A 25,671-nucleotide genomic window follows, 5' to 3' on the forward strand; every position below is an offset into this window, starting at 1 on the left:
GAAAAAGGCTCGGATAATAAAAAAAGAACAAGTCGGCTGCAGATTGCTAAGTTTCTGTCGGCTGTGGGTAAACAAACATTTAGACTGCTACAATATTAAAGTTTCAGCAAATATATTTCTCAGTTGCGACAGTAAAAGAACAGTAAAATGCAGTTGGCCTGCGGCTGTGGATTGTCCAAAAGATCAGCAGCCGCCGATTTTTAGGCGGAAGCAGCTGCCAAACCATGCAATTACACATAACAGAACATTCTTTATGATGTTGTAGTGTTAGATAGGTTTAAACTATAATTAATTAAGGGAGAGAGAAGACAAAAATTAGCCAATGAGAGGCGATTATTGACCCATAGGCGTCCAAGGGGGGGGTAATGGGGCGATTACCCCCCCCCCCCCCCCATTTAAAATTTACCCCTACCCTGGGGGTGCCGTAGCCACCCCCAACCATTTAGGAGAGGGTATTTACCCTCCCCCAAAATAAAAAGCTTGGACGCCCCTGTATTGACCAATGGTAAAATTTATAGTGGCCTCTCATTGGCTAATTTTTTTTTACGTCATAGTCCGTCAGACACTTTTACTGTGTTCCTTTGTTTCCCAAAAAATTAATTAGCCACTAAAAGGCATATTTACCCAAATAAGAATTTTAGTAAAGGTTAGATTATTGTCATCTTTCCTATTCCTAACACGGTTGGACCCTCAGATGTCAAAACTTTATTTTAGTGTTTGGCCAAAATGACTTTGCAATTGTATCTGTAAGTACGTCTAATAACACCCTTTGCTATTTTTAAAATCCTAGAAATTTTTTTTGCAAGAAAATTGCATAAATTCGCAACCTTTTTTAGAACCACTACATAACTCGAGTTTTAAAACTTTTTATATAAAATCCTTTTTACAAAAAATATCAATAATTACTTAAAATTAAACCTGAAAGAAAAAAAATCTCATTACACGTGTTAATTTGCATGTTTTAGGTCTTTTTTTGAGGAAAGTATAACTTCCACATTTTTGACAATAATCATATTTTTTTAACATTTCATAGTAAAATATAATAAAACTTAAACGATTTTTCTTGAATTATCAGTTGAAAATTTCATCAAACATGCAATTTAAGTGATGAAAATTTAATAAAATCATTTTTTGAATGTTTAGAATTACCAATTTTCTACATTTAAAACAAAATGTTAACAAAATTTAAAAACATTTTAACATATAACTTCAAAAATCAATAACATTTTATAAAAAGATGTTTCAAAAAATAAATCATTAAAAGGTATTAAAATGCATTTCAAATTACTTAAAATTAAAACGAGAACATCTTTTTACACTGTATTCTGTGAAATAGAGTTTAAATGACATGATTAGAAAATGAAATATTTCCTAAACTCATTAAGCCTTTTTGTGACTATATTAAAAATAATTTATTTTGTTTTATATTGTTTTTTTATTCAAATATTTGACAAAATTTTCCCTACGTCAATAAAATAAAGTCAGTTTTTTACTGTTTCCAGGTTTTTCTTTATAATTATAACAATTAAATATAATTTAAATCTTCATTATCTTTTATTTGAATTATCATACACATTAAAATGTAAAGTATAAGCTAGAATAGCACTTTTTTTAACGAATATTTTAATGACATTATATCAAAATAATTCCTCTTAAATATCACACAACATATGATTGCGAAGTATAGCCATTTCTTGGAGGTATAATATTTACAAAAATACCATTAATTCTGTTTTTATCAGAAGTTAAAAAAATTGAACAATTCTAAAACAATGGTTGGCTGTCTAGATATTGAGTACACTAAGACTACGGCTCTGTTCTATTGAAATAACGTTGCAAAAAGAGGGGTTCTGAAAGTAATCTACCTAATTATTTTTAAAGGACCAACAAGTACTGTCAGTATCTTTTTTCTTGTAATCTAGCAGACAATCAAATCATAACACAATTTTCATGATAAAATATTCAGGTTTCTACTTCACATTTTAAAAAATATACTGATCAATAAAATGTTCAAAATTTTACTTTGTACTAATCGAAAAAATATGTTGTAATTCTTATTTTAAAGTTACATTTTTATCCCTGACAAAATCATAGACGACTTTTAAAGGCATCTTATCTAAACTTTTTGAAGAAAAACTTAAAAACGTTAATTAAGTATTAAAACTATTTTCTTCGATTTTTCTGAAGTTATTATCGCATTCTATGGGTTTTTTATTATCATTTACTTATATCGAAAGTGCCAAACATTGTACCCTAACTTATTCATTTAATAAAAAACCAAGCGTGCTAAATTAACGACAAATATATAAAACACACCTCTTTAAAATGGCCGATAAACTGTTACCCCAACGATGATTCACAAAATCACCCTTTTGTAGCTAGATTACAAATTGTGCTGAAAACGTTAGAAAACTCAACTTAAAGAACCAATAATCAAAATTCAACTAACGCCCCAAGAGTTGTGAAGCCGACGAAAAAGAAAATGTTATTATAAAACTTTGGGGACTAGTGTAATAAATAGCTCTATGTCCCCTCTCTCCCTTCGAATAGTAGAGATATTATATTATTATAGCAAGTGTAATGTTATAAACTTATTTTCAAACCGTGAAATAACCATTTCTTACCAAAATAACACAGTGGTCTAAAAATTTGTATTTTTGGTCGGATTTTAAACAATCATAATAATTTTTATTGAGTTACAAAAACTAGATTAAGAATATAATAGTTATTTATCGCATCGTAGTATAGACAGCCTTCCTTGGATATTAAAATAAAAAAAAAATTAAACTAGTTGTGAAATTTTTGTGAAATATAAAAAAAAAATTATTTTGTCCATATTTTGACTTTTTGTGTTTATGTTTATTTTTATGTTTGAAATTGCATTGCACTGGAACTGTTATAAAATTTGCATCATACAATTATTTACCTTTATATCTATCTATCTATCTTATATAGGCATTTAAATCTTTATTTTTACTAGAGGTTGCGCCCCTTCAGTATTTATTTTATGTTTTTAAAGGATCAAAAATTGGCAGAAAGATAGCCTAAAACCATCCTGGATCTTTTTGAAGCTACTCTAAAATTGTGAATTCAATCAGATTCAAACGGACAAACACACAAAAAAAACTTTTTAATGTTTATAGAAGGATTAATAAAAATTTATTGGTTTTTTTCAGATCTTAAGTGCGGCAGCCGCAGATTTCTTCTCCAGCCTAGAAACCAACCCTCCTTCCCTTCTACCTGAGGATCACCGAGCCCTGTTAACCCTGCGGGACTCCAGTGGCAACCATCGTCCATTCTTCCAGGATACCACACGTCTGCGGCAAATTTCTCGGCCATCCCTAAAGGATGCTTTTAATAACGGCCCGGGAGGGGCTGAAAATGGCGGTGATAATATTTTTGTCGGAGCGACTGGCGCAAAGTTAGGTCGGCTGGGCATGTCGCATTCTTTCAGAGAGCGACTCTCATCACCCCCACGGCCCCCGCTTGAACCGCCCCCACTTCCACCCTCCTTAATGCCTGGAGGGCTGCAATCGAACCCTGCAGGACCCCCATCCGAGACTTCAACCCGCTCGTTGACAAAACGAATTTTCTCCTTCAACAAAAGTGAGCTTAAAAAGATAAACAAGCTGCTGGGTATTGGCAAAAGTGATGCTAAAAAGGATGATAACCATAGTGAAAATATTTATGATATTGCTCAAGAACCGGAGGACGTTAAAAAGGTGAAAATAGTAGACAACTCCAGGTTTTACTCACAGGACGTTGTTGTCACGCCGTTGACAGCCTCGACGGTTAGCTTAACGGGAAGCGAGGCCACCAGCGGCTACAATAACGGTTATCCCGACCTTAAACTAAAAACAAGCAACGGTCAAGAAGCTAGCGGCAGCGGCGGTTGGAAAGACTATGTCAAACCATCGTCTAGCGCCAACGGTGGTGGTAAACCAAAACGGTCTCGGTCAAAATCATTCACACCACGAACACGCTCTCTCCACAAGTCATTCCTGTTCAACCGTTCCCTCGGTCAAATCCCAAAATTAGGCGGCGGTAATAGCAACGTTCATCGCTCAGAAAGCTGTAGAAAGTTTAGTTTCTACGGCGGCGGTTCCAATGCCTCTGGTTCGTCTGTTCAAATAAACGCAGGCGGTCACTCAACAAACTCGTCGGAGACAGACATTTCCAAGCCGCGCACTCTCTCCTCGTCAGATCTTGTCACAATATTCCCAGAGGAGGAGGAGATTCACCGCGGATTCAAGGACATCCGCAAGATCCTGTCATCTCCGTCAATTTCTGTGGGAAGCGGCGGCAGCCAGACTGGCGGCAACGGCGGTATATACCGTCCAAAGAGTCAGTTGTCGTCTTCCTCCTCTGTGATTAATGCTATTAAGGTAGGATTTATATTTTCCAATATGGCTTTGCAACTGATTAATATCCGTTGGATTAGAACCGGTTCGCAGCAATACTGAAAAAAAATATGTATAGCATCTAATTATAAACAATTTTTTCACGAATATTTATATAGATATAATAATTTCAATACCAGTTTTTTAGCCCGGGCCTACAGTCTCTAGGGGCTAACAAAACTGGTTATAATATTATAATATCCGCGGAAAGCTGCAATAAATAACTATTCCATTATTTTCTGGGAAGGATATTTCATTTGCAATTAAATCTTTTCTACTTCCACCAGGGAGGGATGGGACAATGGACTTTAAATCATAATGGTTACCAAAGTTTTATATACATACATGATCCTTTATTTATCAACTTTGAACTCGGGAGACTTATATTGAATCTTGATTGGGTAGCTCAACCCTGCAGTGTTAAAATTTTGTCACCAATAATTTTAATCTACAGAATGGGTAGTTTAGTTCAAAATTGGGGTTGTACATTAAATTATCATCCATTGCCTTATCTCATAAGATCCCTGAGCTGAAACAATACTTATCTTGTTTTCATAAATTAGGTTTTTCAAAAACTATCATTGTTTAGTTTTTCAAAATTTCTCTGAGAAAACATTTCAAGTGTTGCCTCTTATATTTTGCACTTTCTGTATTTGGTCAGGAATTATGAGTATTTTGAGTAATTTATATTGTAACAAGGATGACAAAATTCTAAAATAAATGGTGAACTTTATATCATTGCAAACATCCGTTGCAATTTTTTCACTAAAAAGGAACAGATAGGATTTTAGTTTTGACAGATTATGAATCTAGACCCATAATGACTTAAGAAAGTACTTGTTGTTGAAAGAAATTCAAAGTTAAATGGTACTACATCATATTGTGTCCAATGTCCCCTCCCTTCCTCATCTAAATATATCGGAAGTTCTGATAATTCTTTCAGTTGACCTTTTCACCTTATTAATTCTGGAAAATATTCTCTTTGATTGTTTAAAACTTTAAATCATTTATAATTAATTTAGGAGGAGCAGTTGGATAGCTTGCCAGGGACTCGAACCACAGCCGCTAGGGAAATGTCATGTGAACATATTTATGAAGAAATTAATAATCAGGTAAAGTATTAACTAATAAGTATATCCTATGATGCATTAAAAAATCTTCCAATTAATTTTGAAAAAATCCGCGAATTAAAAAATTTAGCATTAACTAATGTAAAACATATTTAGGATTTAAATTCTGGTCCATTGGCTACTTCCAGCCGACCTCTACCTCCTTTACCTGGCTCTTCCAGCGGTCAACAGCTTTCAACAAGCTCCAGTCAACCGCCACAGCAGTCACCAACCTCAACGTCGTCGAGGGTGCAACAGCACTCCCCTTCCAATTCATCAACAAGGTAATGTTTAATAATTGAATCCAAGGGGTTAATTATAAGATAAAAATTTCAAAATAATAGAAAAATGGATTAATTCATCTTTTGTAGTTTATTATGATAATTATATATCAAAACTATATTTTTGTTTTCCTTATATAGGCCACATACGAACTTCAAAAAGAGCGTATTTTTGATGGCTTCTTTAGGTTAGGCTAGGTTAAGTAAAGTTTATTGGAGTCCCGAAGGGATAGCACCTCATATAGTAAGAGCTCCACTATTTGATTGAGAGCACCCTATGTATTTGCAGAACCACGAGCTACCCGCACCGGCGGATAACTCCACCAACCACAACAACTGGAATAGTTTCCCGCAGAACCACGCCAACAGGTGGCAGCACTAGTGTCACCAGCTCATCAGAGAATAGCTCCCCGCAGAAAAGTATTTTTGAGGGGGCAACTAAATATGATATTCTCAACTATTTAGAAGATGCTAGGTAACATTTCACTTTTAAATATAAGTCAACCTACTCTATAACAAGTGTATTTCTTTGTCTAGTGTACGTCCATAAGTTCAGAAGTAAGTAAATAAACGTTAAACATTTCTAAAGATTCTTTACATCAACTGTATTATAATTTAATGTCATTTTCCCTCTAAATCTAGCCACTTCTAAAATGAATAGCGGATACGCCCCTAGAGGCCTCTAGGGCTGTTTGAGGCAAAGGGGGAGGGGTTAAGAAGATTAGTTTTTGTTTTAGATTTTAAAAGAAATAAGACAGGCATCCTGTTTTTTTTTATATGATAATTATTTTCACTGGATAAAACAATATAATAATGTTCAGGGAACGTGGGTTGACCGACTGTGACCTGGATGACCTGTCAGACGACCAGGACGTGGACGCAATTGATCCTGACCCACCAGAACCTCTGGTCATTGGCACACATAAATTATCCAATACTGGCAGCTTAACTAGCCGTAGCAGCACCACCAGGTAAACTCCGAAAGAGGATAGGCTCATACCACGTCATAACTAAAGACGTTTAAATAATTTACAAATATGCTATGAGGAAGGGGTATATCTTGGAAGGGTGGAGGTTCCCTCCTCAAAATAAAAATAAAACTTCCGGGGACCTATAAGAAGCTTCACTGTAAAGGTGAACAATATCTGTCCAGCAAGATCTTGAGTTACTAACACACAGATATACTGACATCCTGCTACTTGAATATAATCATTACAATATTTTTTTGTTCTCTGTACTAACGAATATTTCATGCTTATTAAATTCTCATATTCTCTTAGCACAAGCAGCAGCAGTTCTGGAAGTAGCAGCTGTGAGGACCAGCTGCCAACTGCTCATACCAGTAAGCAGTTATCTGGCGGTTCCTGTGATAAACAAGGCAGCTCTGTTGATATCGAGAGAAACGATAGCGGCTTAGGTAAGCCTATCTTAATTTCAACTAATATTTAGAAATGTAAATTGAAATGAATAGAAATTATAATATGTATAGGGGGGAGGTCGACCCGCAACTCTATATTTTAGTTTTATAAAAGAACAAGTTTTCAAAAATTTAATTGGAGGGATATTTTTTGCGGGGATGATTCTCTTGAGAGGTTAGTGGTACCCTCACCACATATACTTAAAAATCTTCCCTAGACCTAGACTTCCTTCGGCAGAAAGAGACTGATACACAAAAAGACACATATCCTGTTACTTTTATATAAGAATTCCATCCATTAATTTTGTTTCTAAATCATTTTATCTTTGATTAAAATTTTGAAATCAAGATTGGCGCCTTATAATTTGTATCAGCTGTGTTTGAATGCAATCTTTGGTGTGCATTTACTTCCGCATAATCGCAAATAGACAACTGGCTATAGCAAATAAACGTGAGGGGTCGTTTAATACAGGGAAATAGAAAGTTGGTAATCCAGGGGCTCTATCTTCAAAGAAGGGAGGGTGTAGAAAATAGCATAAAACCACTCCAATACTTAGATTTAATTTTAAAAATTATAGCATAAAAAAATGCCGAAACCTATGTGAAGCTTATCTAAAATTGAGAACCCAATTGGTTTTGTGGCTGGCGAGATCTTAATGGGTGAGCAAAGGGAACTTTATTCAATAAGATATGCGATAATGATAACTTAAATTTTGATAAATGCGCGGAAAAGTATTCACAACTCAACTTTGTAAGAAAGATTTACCGAAATCAATATCTTTAGATGCAAAAACATGATCAACTAACAAAAATTTTAAAAGGACATTCTTTTTTAATTTTTTAGGGAAGGAGGTGACATTAGACTGTCAAATGGTACCAAAATTTGTATTAACACGACCTCTCATTCATTGCCTTATAAACTTTCGGGTAATCAATAGGCTTTACTTAGGGATTCTAAGAGATAAGCCAATATATGATAATTGAATGTACAATTACAATAAACAAAATAACACCTTCTATATATTTGGAAGTAATTGGTTAAATAGTTTCAACCAACCAATCAAAGTTCATTTAAAGTTTACCAATTTGTTATCCAACAAATGATGATCCAATCAAACGAGTGCAGACTCGCCTAACCATTCATCAACCAAATCTCCAATTTAATTCGACTTTTAAAATTTTTAATTCGACTATTATTCAAGTACAAGATTGTCCTTTAAATGCTTTAAATGATTGCATTGTTGTCAGAAAGAGATGAATTATTTTTGCTTTCACATAAAATTTAGAAAGAATAAAAGAATTTAATCCCAAGCAATTTTTAGAAAAACTAATCATTACTCAGCCATTTTCCCTCTTTTTTAAACATGCAAAATAATAGGGATTTAAAATAGATTAATTTGCATTTAAATTTCCATCAAATATTTTCTAACGTCTTGTGTTTTTGGTTCTTACTTCATGGGTAAAAATTACAAAAAATAAAGGAATAAACAAAAACACAGCGTGTTTTTGTGCAGATGGCCAGTTATCATAACAAAGAAAAGAAAGAGAAATTTAAAAATAAGTTTATGTCTTTTGAAGCATTAAGAACAGGCTTACATAAAGAACTACTAGATGTGCATATGTCTTCACTAAATATTTTAATAGAAGCTTTATAGCGGTAGGGACTTACTGACTGACGAACAGACAAAGTGAATTATAGAGTACCTTCGTTATAAAAATGAAAGGTAAATTCAAAATGGAGACATTTTTTTAAATTTTTGTGCTGCTTCAATGAACATTTCAAATTGGCATATGTTTCTACATACCTAAATTACTAAATAATTTTAAAATCAACATTAATTGTTTAATTGTTTACATAGGTGAGATTGTACCCAGGGATGGAGGTGGCAATGGTCTTTTTATTACACTGGTCTCCAAAGTTTTTTAATAACGTTTTCTTATTGTTGGGGACTTCTGATTAATTTTGTTGGTTGGTTCATTCAGTTGAGTTTTCAAACGTTTCAACAACTATTTAACCCACGGAAGGGGTAATTTTGTGCATCACTTTTGGGGATGTGAACCAATTTATTGACCATTGTCTTATCCTTTAGGATCCCTGCATTGTACTAATGTGTCTAATTAAAGAAAGATTAATTAGAAAAGCCTTGGTATGCCTTTGGAATTTATCTATAATGTATATGACAACTTTTAAGTGAATCTTTAAAATTTGTCTGTAATTTTAAAAATGTCTTCTTCTAAATTCTTAAAACAATTTATTAAAACCATTTTAAAACAGTTATTTAATTTTCAATCAATTTTTTTCTTTCTTGTATTATTCTTTCTTAAAGTTTCGGTCTACTGAGATTTATTTAAATATCTAAAGATTTTTTTTAAATTGCTGGTTTAAACACATTAAAAACATTATTTACACCGGGGTATGATATAATTTCAAAGATCACCTTTTTTGATTTAGCTTTTTGGTCATTTACTAGTATTCTCTTCTTTTAAATAGTGTATAACAGCTAATCTAAATCAATACATACATAATGTCTCAATGTTATCATTTCTAAAAAGAGAATAAGTCAAATTTATTCTCAGAACTAGATAATTCAAAATAAACCTACAAAGATTTTTAACTTTTTTAAGCATGATAAAAGTAATCTCTTGATTGGTCGTTCATAGATATCCAATTACTCATTAAAACGGGATTAAAATCACCTTTGCAGAAGTTTATTTTAATCTAATTAAAATATATATTTAAAAAGATTTTGATTGTTGTGGAAAAAAATGCATACTATCGTTATGTAAATTTAATTCAAAACTGTTTGTGTCATTATAAGCAAGGATCTAAGGGGATAAGACAATGGCTGATAAATTGGTATTCATTCCATTTGATGATGCACAAAATTACTTCTACTGTAAATTGCAATTAGTGGTTGAAACGTTTGGACACTCAACTTAATCAACCAACCAGTCAAAATTATATAAATTCCTACAAAGTCTTAAAACAACAAATAAGAAAACGCTATCATAAAATTTTGGGGACTTTTGTCCCCTCCCTCCCTGCCTTATAGGAATCTTTACCAAACAAGGATGACAACATTTATAAAAGCTAAACTTGAAATAAGTAGTTGAATTGATAAATTATAATACAAACATTATAAGATTGTACCTAATCGTTTCAGTGATCACCTTAAATATTTTTAACAGGATTTTATTGTGTATTTTTTAAAATTCAAAATCAACCAGGTTTTAAATGAACCTATATATAAACTTTATCTAAATTGCTCTATATGTATCTATATTGAGGACAAAGTTACTGACAGACATGAACTTAACATTGAGAAGCATCGCAAATAAAAATGTATGCCAATGCATATACAAAACTTGCAGTAGCATATATTATTTTAGCAAGCTCATAGTTGGAGTTTTATTTATATGGGCGGGTGGGGCTGGAACTATTTAGATTTGGAGTTGCAACACCATTACAATTAATAGATTCGCACATTTATTTTTGCCAAAACAGTAGTTTGTGCAATGTGATTGTTTGAGTGGGTGTGTTCTCTGTGTATGTGTGTGTATGTAGGGATCTAAAGGGATAAGACAAATGGCCGATAAATTGATGTAAATCGCCAATGATAAAACACAAAATTATCCTTTCTGTAGATTACAATTAGTAGTTAAAACGTTTGAATAATCAACTATCAAACCTTCCAATCAAAATTTAATAAGTCCCCAAGGTTGTTACACCAACGAATAAGAAAACCTTATTTTAAGGATGTGTGGACTAGTGTAATAAACAGCCCAATGTCCCCTCCCTCCCTGGTGTGTATGTGTGCTATAAAAGTATTCTTTATGCTTTTTAGTTATTTATTTGTAATTTTTTTTATAATCGTTTACAAAATTTCCTTTTTTAATATTTGGACACGTAAATTATTTATATTCTTTACCCCTATATTTTTTTAAATAGGTTTTTACGGTTTTTTATTGGTTTATTTCCTGTTAATATAAAAGAATTTAATTAAAAGAGGATATTTATCGTAAATAATCTTTTGCATAACTTTACTTATTACTACTTAAAACCTATATCAACAATTGTTAATGTCATTACCAAGAGTTTAATAGCATGGGTCAGAGGTCGCGCATTAATACCTCAAATCGTAGAATATAGGAAAATCTAAATTTTGCATAAATACTGAAGAGTAATAATGGATATAGAATACGTGGATATTGTGAAAGATTCTTGCATACCAAGATAAAATGTTTCTCCCAACTGGCTAATATAACGTTACCCCTCACCACCCAACCCATATTATTTTACCCCATCCCCTCCCCTGACCATGGAGAACCGTATTGTCCAATAACTGAGGGTTATATTAGCAACCTAAAAATTCCCCCAGTACAATGTCCACATATTATATATCCATGAAGCTAGGGTAATACATCAATGTCATGTTGTTTTGCACCTTTCACAGAATCTTTAATTAACATTCAGCAGATTTTAACATTTAATTCAATAATCTTTAATTTCAACTAGTTTTTTTTAAGTTGCGCAGCGACTCTATCATCTTACAATTCTTACGCTTCCATTTTCTACCATTTCTTCTAACAATTTAAAGGGATAAGACAATTGACGATAAATTAACGTAGACCCCTATAATGGGAAACAAAATTCTGTAGATTAAAGATGTAGATTAAGATTTTGGGTGGAAAGGTTTTCCCCTTCATGTTTAAAACATTCAATTATAAAGTTCACAAAACTTTAATTTTCAGTCCAATGTCAATTTTTTTGGGCTCAACACTTATTATTTTAGAGTTTAACACTTTACTGTTCCTTACACCATGTAAAAACATAATAACCTTATATTGCTACAAAAGTTATGTACACGAAGGTCCTTGGTCAACACAAAAGAACTAGATTTTTTTCAATAGTCAATTTTAATTTAAAAAGTTAATTAATTAAATAACATTTATTAATTACTCAATCAACATTTTAAACGATTACAGATAATGATAATGGCTTTAGTTAAAAATGTGTAGGAATGACGGACGAAATGGACCTAGTTATTTTATATCTGCGATACTAAAACTCGGGGATATGAAGGGATAAGACAATGGCTGATAAATTTATTGGCATCCCCAATTATGATACATAAAATTAATCCTTCTGTAGATTATAATAAATGGTTGAGACGTTATTGAGCCAACGTTTAAAAAAACTCTATTCTAAAACTTTGGGGACTATAGTGTAATAAACAGCCAAATGTCTCCTCCCTTCCTGGGTACTAAAACTGGTGTCAATTGCATCCAATAAAATGTGCATACTTCATAGCCCGCAATTATTTTATCTATTGTAACATCTATATTGAGGGCTTTATGGATTTGGGGTTTCACTTTTTAGGAGCGCAGCTTCTTTCTAAAAAAATAAATACGTATGTTCTTATGTTTGTAGTATTTCATACAGTTCAGATATAGAGTACGCAAAGAATTATCATAAAAATAGACTTTATTTAGCTCTATTTATGGAGCTGCTCACTTTTACGTTGTCGATCATTGAACTTTTCTATCTTCTGTATTATAAATTACTATTCTTTTATGCTTTGCTACTCTTGGACAGAATTGACATTGTTAGCTTTTAGAATATATAAGATTTTGCTGATAGATTTTTAGATTTCTAAACAGTGGTGTTCCAGGGCATTTTATCCTTTGAGGGTCGAAAATAAGGCTTTGACACCCCCCAACAGCACGCCCATGTATGTAAATTCAGATTGATAAGATTTTTACAGTCGAAACAAAAGATAAATATTTGTAAAAACTTGCAGCAAAAACTTTGTAATTTAATCTTTGGACTGATATTTGTTCGAACAGCGCGGCTGTTTCATAATTTATGCCCGTCTGTCCGTCCGTCCAAAATTAGACTATTGTATATATTTAAACTCCAAACCCTAGTGAACACCCAAACTCAACTGTATAAAAACTTGCCTTTTTTCATCTACAATTCATTACACTTCTAAAATAGCTTATTGTAGGAATCTGAAGGGATAAGACAATGGCCGATAAATTGATATACATTATACATCCCCAATTATAATGCACAAAATTACCCTTCTGTAGTTTACACCTAGTGGTTGAAACGTTTGAACACTCAATTTATTGAACCAACCAATTAAAATTCACTGAAGTCCCCAAACTATATGAGCCATCTAATTAGAAAACGTGATTACAAAACTTTGGTGACTATTGTATTAAACAGCCTATTGTCCTCACGCTCTGTGGCTTCCAATGTAGATTATTGTCCTTGTTTTTGTGTGATGAGGCAAGATTACCCCCTTAATCCAACACCTTTTTTACTTACTAAGGGTACCCAATTATATTCATAGAAGGGTGTGGCGACAATCCAACAAATTATTTAGGATTTCAATTTAATCTTAATTCCTAATTTGATGTTGAATCTCAATTTTATAATACATACATAGGGATGGTCACAATTTGATCTTCAACCGTCCGTTTGACATTTAATCATATCGGTCATGGCCGACATAATATTATCTTTTTACCATATGGATTATGCCGTGCTAATTATTTCTTTGGGACAGAGAGAACCCAATTGTATCAATCGTTTGAATGGGGATGCGATATCAATACTCTAACGCCTAAATAGAAAACTAGGGTTAGTAACTTTCAACAGACAAACAACCCTTTTAGTAATATCTACGTTGATTTAAGAAATTGATCGACCATTTAACGGTTTATGCCATTATGAGAAAAGTTTCATGTCGATTTAAAAAAAAAAATTCATTTTTTGCTTTTTCCAAGCCACCCTGATCCCCCCAACTTTCACTTAGTTAGGAAATTTAGAATTTGTTTACACAAGAAAAGACTGGAAGGGTTTTTGTGGATGTTCCCTTACTTACACATTAAGGATCTTAAGGGATAAGACAATGGTCCATAAATTGATATAAACTCCCAATGATAATAATTAAATTACCCTTTTGTAGATGAAAGTTAATGGTTTTTAACAAACCAATCCAAATTCAATTAAAGTGTCCAAAGTTTTGATAAAGTGGTTATAAAACTTTGGGTACAAAAGTAATTTACTGCCAATGTCCCATCTCTCCCTTGCTATAATAGAACACTCGTAGTTATGAAATTTTGGTGGAAATTATGGGACACTTTTTTTGTGCCTCTCCTGACTAATTCCTAGGACTTGTCATTTGGCTAAACATTTTTTTTGAACATATTCGTTCTACAGCCATAATAGTTTAGTATAGTTTTGGTATGTATTTTATAAATGCTTTAGATAGCTCATTTGATTTCAAGTAAGTTATGTTTTTTTGTATTTTAAATCCTGCAATAAAGTAAGAAATACAATATTATTATAAGTATAGCTCATTGGTATATCAAGGAGATAATCATAATCTTTCTGAAATTAGTCCTGGTGGTCTTTTAATCAGCTCAGATACTCTACAAAATACTGGTCCTCGATGTTTTATAAAAACACTTCTCTCATTCGTTGGTTAAAAACTTTGGGGACTTTAATTGGCAATAAAATTAGAGGTGTCCCAATTTTTATTCCAATTAATCTTAATCTTCAAAAGGGTCAATTCTGTCTATCGTAATTTGATGTCCATTGTCTTATCCCTTAAGATTCCTGAGATATGTAGTACACTACTTTCTTTTTTGTCTACGGGAGGTATATTTGGCTTTGATAAATATGATAAGGATATTATATTGCCAATAAAATTTCTCATTACCATTCGCTTTCTAATACCCCCGTTTTAACAGCATGGCTTCTATATAGTAAGTTTTTACCCTACATACCCATATAGGACAGTTAACCTATATGAAGAAAAAATCCTTCGTTTGGAAATTTAACGAAATATAACTAAATTTCATTACTCTTTCATAAATAATCTTTCAGAATAGACATTTTAGAGATCTTTACAAACATACTGAATTATCTTTCTGTAAATGAAATTTATTGGTTAAATTGTTTATACATTTCTGGTACTTTGAACCAACAATGTATAATTCAATAAAAGCGCCCAAAGCCAACGAATAAGATAATGTGTTTTTTAAAACTTTGGGTACCAGTATAATTTACTTTCATATGTCCCCTCCCTCAGAGATAGTTCTATTATTTTCATGGAAGCTTTATATGTAAATTCAGCAGTTACATTGGTATACTTCTTTATGCAAGTGTGCATTCAGTTCTGCACGGTGTATTAATTTAGCAAATCTCCAGAGTCGTAATCAACAGCACAAACTATCCTATTCCAATTGGCTTCACTAAGAACTGTTCTTATCCAGAAAAGGGGGACATTGAGCTGTTTATTACACTAGTCCTAAAAGTTTTATAATAACGTTTTCTTATTAACAACTCCGGAGACTTTAAAAATTTGATTGATTTGTTCTTTAGTATCCAATCGTTTCAACAAATTACTGTAATCTACAGAAGGGGTTAATTTTGATTATCATCATTGGGGATGTACATAAATTTATTGACCATTGTCTTAATCCTTGAAATTTCTGGTTCTTAACAAAAACCTAATGTTTTTTTTGTTATTAATATGCAGAATGAAATGCACACCTTTCACGAGAGTGAAAGTTGCCTATAAAGTTTTTATGGCCTATAAAAGTAAGGTAAACCTCAATGGGATAACAAAGGAAGTAAGTTTTATATCATTTTTCTTTGTTAGTCACTTAGTTACATAAAGATAGGGTTTCTTTTTTACATTTAGGATACTTCAATATGAATCATGACTTATAGATTTTAGATGATTTTATCTTTAGATATTTTCATCCATAACAGAAAGTTATGGAAAATTTTAGAAATTTTAATTCTTTCTAGGAGCTAAAACGATTCTGCTCGATTTTAATAAACTTCTCTTTTGTGGTAATATGAATTTATGTTTTAATATTTTTAAATGTTAATCTAATTTCAACACGGTCTTTATGTTTTCACCTTCATAGCCACTATTCTTATCTTAAATCAATTTCTGACACACACACAAATATTATTAATAGAGAAGCTTTACTACTAAAAATTAAAGAAATATGGGCTGTTTCCCACAGCAATCCTCCTCCCATTCTCTTATTAAACACAAATTGAAAATGGGGAAAAGGGTATTTTTCGCATATTTTTTTTAGGTCAGTTTAGGTTAGGTTATATTGGGTGCAGGGTAACCCCGCCGAAAAAAATACCACTTCTTTATCTTTAATTTAATAAAGGGGGGGGGAGAAGAGTTCGATGGGCACTTTGAGGGAAAGCACCAAAATTTGGCTGTGGAATGAGATGAATGACCATAAATTAAAGTTGATAATGATCTGAACAATAATATTTTTTAATATTTTTCCATCACAGATTAAATTGTTTTTCTTCACTTTTAATTTGGCCACGCCCTCGCTGTTTCAGAGATAGAGGGATGTACAATTTTGCTATCCCTGTTGGTCTTAATGTATTATGTTGACCTTCCTTTTCTGTGTTATAGATCGGATACAAAGCACGTAATAAAAGTATTTATAACGGACTTAGGGTTATTTATTTATTTAATAACTTAAAGCTTTAGTTTTAAATGATTTTGAATGACTTCCAAGCTTTTTATTGGGGAAATGAAGGGGCTTAACTTCTTTGGAAACTTTTATTGAATTTTGATTGATTGAATTTTGATTGTTGAGTGTACAAAAGGGTGATTTTGTGTGTCATCATTAGGGATGAACGTTAATTTATCAGCCTTTGTCTTATCCCTTTAGATCCCTGACTTATTATCCTTTTTGCACTATTTACCTATATCCTAAATCCCTGGTTATCGATCTAATTTTATAAGTATTTATTGTTGTTTCATGATCGTTTAGTTCATTTAAAAATGAATCTATTGCCTAATAAATGGTCATAATGTATAGTAATTTCATGAAAACTTAATTAGTGGCTCTTATAGTTTATTAACAACTTACTTAGGCTTTGTTAAAAAAAATAAAGTTAGATAAAATATATTTCTTTGAAAACTAGGTTTCTTGGGAAAGGAATTACAGTAAAACACTAGAGCGAGAAAGGGTTAAATAACTTTATCTCCCCATCGCAACCACCTTGTGCATCTCTTCTATTGGGTCATTAAAAATCAACCAATGGTGTCGCTTATATTAACACAGCTAAGTAGCAGAAAACAATTTAGAAGCAGACGAAAGAGGTATAAAAAAAGAAAGGGAGGTAGTTGTCTGTATATACATCTATACTATAGATCTGTTGGAAAGGAAAAGCAATTTGATCCATGGACCTAAAGGGATAAGAGAATGACCGTTAGATTGATGTACATCTCCAGTGATGATATATAAATTCACTGTAGATTACAAATGGTGGTTGAAACGTTTGAACACTCAATTTAATGAACCAAACCAATCAAAATTTAATAAAAGTTCCCAAAGTTGTTAGGCCAACGATTAAGAAAACATTATCATAAATCTTTGGAGACTAGTGTAATTAACAGGCCAATGTCCTCTTCCTCCCTTGGTATTGGTCAGTAAAAGCAGGCATGTAGATGATATTTACACTTCTGATTTACAAACGGACAGACATAGTAAGTTATAGAGTAGCTTACCACTAAAAAATCTTGGTTTTGTTCATGCTAATTGTAAATGCATATTAATCAAATTTACATAGAATTTTATTTTGTCAGTCAGTCAACCATATATGTTATTATGTAAGACAATTTTTTATACAAAAATAGTTTAGGCAAAAACAAAGCATATTGCGACAGGGATCTAAAGGGATAAGACAATGGCCGAATTAATGTACATCCCAATGATGATACACAAAATTACCTTTTCTGTAAATTATAAATAGTGGTTAAAACATTTCGATACTCAATTTAATGAACCAACCAATCATAATTTAATAAAATCCCCCAAAGTTTTAAGCCAACAAATAAGAAAACGTTATTATAAAACTTTGGGGACTAATGCATCCAAAAACTCAATGTCCCCTCCGTCTCTGATATTGCAAACAAAAAGCTAAAATAGTTGACAGTCTAAAATTTAAAATTGTCCAGAAATATTTACGCCGTCATGAATATCAACTTAACCATAAAATTGGAGCAAAAATTTCGTACGCAAAATTATACGCATATTTTGCGACAAACAAAGGATTTTTTCATAAAGATATGGTTATGCCTACATAAAGAATTAAAAACTGTTTCTGTATTTTTTCAACATGCAAAGTTTGTTTTTCTATTTGATATAGATTTAACTTATATTTATAAAATATTTCAAGAAAACAATTCAAAAATGCAATTTTAATTGCAATGTTAAATTCTAGCAATAGTGTACAATGTAGGTCATTACGTCGACGTAAACATCTAGGTTTGAAAGGATCCTGCCGTTTTAGTGATCTTAACAGATATACAAACAGAAACCTTATAGACTAACCCCAACCACACTAAATTTTAGTTTTATAATAAATTTGTATCTGTCAAGAGCCGTTAATAAGATCTTAAGTAAGAAATTTAAATTAATATTTTTTTGTTTTTAGGGAGTGAGCGAGGCGTAGGTCGACGTGAAGGCGGGAAAATCTTGATACGGAAGCGTACCTCAGAACTTACAGACCTGGACACACTCTGTATTGACTGTGATCAAACTATTGAAACCAACTCAGAAAGGTATGTAAATAATAAGTTTCCAGTATTGCTTCGAAACCGATTAATATCCGCTGGATTAGAACTGGTTCTCAGTCATACTTAAAAATCATGTATATCATCGTATTACAGATAATTCTAAGAGTATTTTTTTAAAATCATAACATTAATACGTACCAGCTTTGTCTAAAATACGATGCATAAATAACTATTATTTTTTTAGCAGGGAAAAATGGGAAGGAAGGGGACACTGTTACCTACCCCAAGTTTATACTTATATTATCTCATTCGTCGATTAAAAAACTTTGGATACTTTTAAAGAAATTTGATTTTTGAGTGTCCAAACATTTCAACCAATAATTGTAACAGAAGGGGGCGGTTTTGTTTATAATAATTTGGGATGTACTCCATATCCTTGAAGTTCCCTGTGATGTTTTATTTGGTTTAAAATCTTATAAAAATTACATAATTTAAGTTCTATATTTTTGGGTCATAATTCTTTGAATAGAATTCATTCTTGTAAGAAATGCGTAACCAAGGATTTAAGAGGATAAGATAATGGCCGATAAATCTATGTACATCTCCAATGATTATATACAGATTTTTATTTCCTCTTTTGTAGATTAAAATTAGTCATTGAAACATTTTGACACTCAACTTATAGAACCAATTTATCAAAATTTCTTAAAAGTCCCTAACGAATAAGAAAACGTTATTATCAAACTTTGAAGGACTAGTGTAATAAACAGTCCATTGACCCCTTCCTTCCTGGTGTGTAACGGTTGGAATTATGAAATGAAAGCTTTTATAATTATAGTAATACTTGTATTACATGAGGTAGCAACATTATTCAAAGTCATCAGAATATAATACATAAATGTAAGTATTAATAAAAACACAAATAGGAATTCTTAAGAAAAAATAGCATTAATCTTGTCATAAGTGGCTGAACCCCTTGCATATAAAGGCGCTGTATTCGAAGGGGAGCCTTATACTTAATCTTAAATAAAATAAAACTCAATCGGTACACTGTTTAGCGAGACTCAATAAACCTCATTCCATTTCAATTTTTAATGGTCTTCTTTGACTCACAAAAATGTTTTTATCCAATGTTTTTTTTCAATTATTTTGAGCACAATCCATTTTTATCCCATTCATGCAAAAAGATGTAATATAAAATGTTTACAAAAAAATGTGAACTAAATTCTTTTTTAAAGATTATCATTTTGAATTGTATAGATGACATTGATTTTCCCTTTTACATAAGTTTACATTTTTAGTCTGGCTTGGTTACTTTTCTGTCTCTTTTCACACACTCGTTTTGCTAAAATTATATATTTGCTGACTGGAGGGAACACCTGCCATATTTTACTAGTCATTGATTTTGATGGTATTCATAATGCAGTCATATAGGCCCGAGTAATGCTTTCTGCAGATTTAAATCTCATACATTTTCCTATTAACAAAATTGAGGACTAGTTTTTATGCAAGTAGAGCTTGTCCGTATGTCCGTCACGAAATTCAATTACTTTACATGGAAAAGAAAATTGACGAAAATTTGACGAACACATACAAATATGAAAGATCATACTTTTACCTTATGTAAATCAATATTATTGCTGGAAAAGTTTGGACACTTCTAGTTTGATCAAGATTTAATCCAAGTTCCCAAAGTTTTATAACAAGGTGTTTGGGTACCAATTTTTTAAAACTGGGTGGGCTACAAAATGTAGACCTTACTTAAAGGATTACACCAAAAATTTAGCTTTCACCATTTCTCAGAGTTGATTGTATTTTCATTAAAATCATAATAAGGGTTTCTATTCAAATGTCACTTTATTTCTCCTTATATGGGAGGATATGGCACTCGAAGAAAACTATTTTTTTTTTTTTAAATTTCAATATTGAAAAAAAGGTATTATTTGGTTTTATGCATATGCATTTTGAAATTTTTTTTCAATATCAATTAATAACATCAAAATTAAAATATGTTACTTACGGGAAAAAGTATATGCTTCATATATTTAGCAAATTAAGTACCATTAATTGTTTTAAAAATGTGATTGATTGACTACTTGTGGATTTCATTGTTCCTGTCCACGATTTAAGATAACTTATTTTCCAGGGATTTTAAGGGATAAGACAATGGACGATAAATTGTTGTACAACCCATATTATGATAAACAAAATTACCGCTTTTATTGTAAACTGCTACTTTTCATCAACCAATCAAGATTAGAAACAAAATTTTGGGATTAACAAATGAAAGATCGTGCTTTTAAAACTTTGGAAACCAATATAAATTTAAAGTCCAATATTCCCACATCCCTGCATATTGTGCTAATTCTGCAACGATGAATGGTAAATTTTTACTTGTACAAAAGACAAAGGCACTGCCTTCATTTAAGGGATAAGGATATTGCAACTGAAAAAATTATTTCACCTCCAACATTTCCGCCAGTTTTACTTAGCATTTATTTTTAATGACTAAAATTCCATGGAGGGAGGGGACATTGGACTGTTTATTATATATGTATTTTATTATTAATATTTTATTATTCGTTTTCTTAACAATTTTTGGGGACTTTTATTGAATTTTAATTGATTGATTCATTAAGTTTAGTGTCTAAACATTTTAACCACTAATTGTAATCTACAACAGGGGTAATTTTGTGTATCATCGTTGTGGATGTAAATCAATTTATTGGCCATTGTCTTATCCCTTTAGATTCCTGCTAATATTCCCTTGTTAATCACAGAATTGTATTTTGCCCTTAATATCAAATTCAAAAGACAATAAAATTCTTCTTGTGCCCTACCCCTGTCCCTGTCTTTATTTCAATACAAAGCAAACTTGGAATGCGAGCAAATTTGTCCATGGATATAATAAAGGGATAATACAATGGCCGATAAAATGATGTACATTCCCAATGATGATACACCTCTTCTGCAGATTACAAATATTGAGTGAAAGCAACCAAAACGTTTTTATAAGACTTTGGGGACTAATGTAATAAACAGCTCGATGTCCTCTCCCTTCCTGAATTTGAGCACAATCTTTTATTACAACAAACAACATAACGTCTTTGTAAAACTTTGGACCTGTACAGAGGAGCTTCTCTTTATAAGAAAACTAAGCATATTTAAACTGTATGGTGGGGTATAATCTGTTTAAACCTCTGATCAGGAGCCAGTGAACAAGGGAAATAAACTCACGACCAACTCAATGACAAGGCAATGTGATCATTTACAGGAAACAAGGGTTTAGTAAATGATATTTCAAAAGTGATGGTTTTGATTAAGTGTTATCCAGGAGGGAGGGGAAACTGGATTATAAATAATACTCATTCTTAAAGTTTATTGAAAATGTTCCCTCATTCATTGGCATATGAACTTTAGAAGATTATGTTAAATCTTGGTATGTAAAAATCAGAAGTGATCAAACTTTTCAACCAATAATTTTAATCTACAGAAGCTGTAATTAGTAACTAGTAACATTGATTTGAATTTTAAAGTAGCAGGATTTATAGAATAACTCATCCCTAAATATGATAAATTAAAAATTGATTGCCTATTTCTTCCCTAATTTCCGAAGTTGTACAGCAGATAAAAATTGCAAAACCTATTTTCAGCTACTTTCAGAGAAATGCGATTTAATGTATAAAAAAAATTATACATTATACTTTAAAAATTATAATTTTTCAAATTTAGATTTTTTTGGAAGTTTTAAGCTTTTTTTTGCTAGCAGTAAATATTGAGATAGGATGAGGAAACTATGTACACAATCGGAAACTCAAATTCAGCTGACCCTAAATATTCCATGTCAATGTTTAAAGTTACCCTTTTAAAAAAAGATTCTGTTTTTTTTTTGTATTTGCAAAATTGACTTTTTAAAATTCTTAAAAAAAGACAATTTCTAAATTCCTTGATGCCTGAATAGAAACAACACCTTTTACTTAAACTTCAGCGTTTCCTTCTTAATTTTAGCCCTCGTCATACAAACAACAATTAGATACCTTTTAATTCAAATAACTCCTCGACCTTTGACTTTGAAAACTGACATGGATACAGCACCTCAACAAAAACTATTTATCACCAAATTTTACAGGTCCATCAAGTAATTTTTAAACTATAGAAAGCTGTAACTGATAATGTAAACATTTTTAACAGTATTCAAAATGTGCCATCATTTTGGCGGTGGACAAAATGCAACAGGCACAAAATATCACAGGACCAATATATAGCTTTACTGTAGATTTATCAGTCCAACTGTTCTAGTGATAATTGATAAAAAGAAACCCACAACCAACCTCTTCAGTATTTAACCTAAAATTGATAATTCTTTTTATTTCCTGCTTATGTTTGAATCTACTTTTTGGCCAGTTTTACAAATCTCTTGGGAATAGAAGGATAATGAAAAAGAAATCCCCCCCTTTTTTTTTTAAATGAACTGATTATGCATAGAGTAAGTATAAATTTGTATTTCATTGTGCTATCTCTGTGTTTTGTAGACATGTCTATGTTTATACTTCAGGAACTACATAGTTGTTTTTCTGACATCTTACTTGGCATTTGAAAACTTTTATACACAGCTTTTTTTTACAATTATTTGTAGTAAAGCTCCTCAATGACCAGTAGTTTCAGAATAATATGTAAAACATCATGATAGTAAATAGAGACGTTAAAATTTTGTAAGACATATAAAATAGATATTCCAGTATGGCTTCGAAAGCAATCAATATCCGCTGGATAAGAACTGATTCTCAGTCAGACTGGAGAATCATGAATAGCATCCTATTACAGACATTTTTCCACGAATATTAATACAGAAATTATAAAATTAATACCAGTTTTGTTACCCCAGGCCTTCGGCCATTTGGGGCTATCAAATATGGTTTTAATCTTATATTTTTTTATATAAATATCCGCTGAAAGCTGTTTATAATGCGATGCAATAAATAACTATTATATGAATAAGGTTAAGTTTGTTCAGTTATTGTTTTGCGGTTAAGCTTTCATTTAGGGTGCATACCCGCTAGAGTAAGGTACCCCGCATGGGCTTAGAGCTTTGATTAAACTTATTAAATAAAAACAACGTAAAAGATTTATGTTTAAGCAGTTTTAAAAATGAATAAACTCATGAATTATATAACTTTTTTGAGTACTCATTCATAATGTACATGAATTTAGAAATAAATGGATAAGACAATGCTTACAAATTTATATCTCCCCAATTGCTATGTTTAAAGTTATGCCTTTGATAGCTGATAATATTAGAGGGAAGAAAGGGTTGTATATTGGTTCAGCCGCCATTGTTCCCTCCCTCCCAAAGAAGAAGGTATAGTTGCTTTAAATATGTAGTCATGAAAATGAGTTGAAAATGCTTTGAAAAGGTTTTTGAAAGATCATGTAGCTATATTCTAGGGTGTGTATTCACTTCCGAATTTTATCTCATCTGTATAGTGTTTCATTTTAGCAAAATACACAATAGCAATAAAAAGGATGGTTTATAATCACAATCAGGGAGGGAAGGGACATTGGGATGTTTATTACACTAGTCCCCATAGTTTTATATTAATGTTTTCTTATTCGTTGGCTTAACAACTTTGGGGACATTTATGGAATTTTGATTGGTTGGTTTTTTTAAGTTGAGTTTCCAAACGTTTAAATCACTTATTCTAATCTACAAAAGGGGTAATTTTGTGAAATATCATTGGGGATGTAAGTACATCAATTATCCATGTTAATATTATGTAATTCGGATGGTTTTATGTTATGATTTATGTATTTATGTGGAAATGATTGCACAATCTTTATTCTATGTGGCTTAATACAGGAAGATATAATTCTTATCTACCCTTGCAACATTCTATGGGGGCGCGGCTTCTATTTAACATGTCTTAAAATTCATTTGACCAAGTAGAGAGGGGATTTTGGTCTATAAATTACACTGGTCCCCAAAGTTTTATCATTCGTTGGCTTAAAAACATTTGGGCTCTAAATTTTGAAGTGTCCAAACTTTATACAAATAATTTTAATCCACAAATTGGGCATTTTTGTTTATTATCATTGTCTTTCCCTTAAGATCCCTGCATGTATTTAATTTTTTACATAAAGGCAAATACATTCACAAAAAGCTATAAACATATTTTTTATATAAATAAATCAGTAAAGTATTATAGTATGAAAATCAGGACTATTGTAATCAAAATCATTAATTATTTGGTAGGTAATGTAAATAAATTGTAAAATGTAATATTTTTATCTGATAAGCTTTGCTTTTTATGAATTAGTTGTCCTTGTTTTCCATTTGTATATGACTAGTGAAAAAAAACTTGTAAAGGCTTTCTAGGAATTATTACAAAATATTAAAACAAGATCAAAACTTTAAAAACATGCCAAATTCTTTTAAAATCGATGAGGGAGGGGACATTGAGTTGTTTATTACACTAGTCTCCAAAGTTTTATAATTAGGTTTTCTTTGTTAACTTCCCAACTTTGGGGACTTTTATTTAATTTTGATTGCTTGGTTCATGAAGTAGAGTGTCCAAAAGTTTCAACCTCGAATTGTAATCAAAAAACCCTTTCTGGAAGTCAAAACAATAGTTCCTTATTTTGATTTTGATTACTGAAAAAAATAACAGTAAGCTAATAAATTAAGCCCAATAATAAAATATCAAAACAACAAGATATTAAATATTAATTTATGGCTGATTTAAATTGTTGTTTCTTAGAAGTAAGTTTAAAAATAAATCTAAGTATGCTGTATTTTATAAGTTGGGCGTTAATACAATTAAGCTTAAAGTTTAAATAGCACATTCATGTCTAAATTAATTAAAGAGATAACACGTAGTGTAC

General features: G+C 31.5%; 1 protein-coding gene across 1 annotated transcript in view; it reads left to right on the forward strand.

Annotated features, from left to right (window-relative positions):
- The window catches only part of LOC145323089 (uncharacterized), a 119,427-nt gene that overhangs the window by 40,312 nt on the left and 53,444 nt on the right, over window positions 1–25,671 (forward strand). Inside the window, exons 5-11 of the mRNA XM_080165471.1 lie at window positions 3,177–4,385; window positions 5,423–5,512; window positions 5,627–5,793; window positions 6,080–6,265; window positions 6,612–6,761; window positions 7,071–7,207; window positions 18,711–18,837. Coding sequence (XP_080021597.1) covers window positions 3,177–4,385; window positions 5,423–5,512; window positions 5,627–5,793; window positions 6,080–6,265; window positions 6,612–6,761; window positions 7,071–7,207; window positions 18,711–18,837 — 2,066 coding nt within the window. The remainder of the gene's footprint in view (window positions 1–3,176; window positions 4,386–5,422; window positions 5,513–5,626; window positions 5,794–6,079; window positions 6,266–6,611; window positions 6,762–7,070; window positions 7,208–18,710; window positions 18,838–25,671) is intronic.

This window comes from Acartia tonsa, chromosome 6 (assembly GCF_053477335.1).
Source record: "Acartia tonsa isolate MP-2025a chromosome 6, ASM5347733v1, whole genome shotgun sequence".
NCBI lineage: Eukaryota > Metazoa > Arthropoda > Copepoda > Calanoida > Acartiidae > Acartia > Acartia tonsa.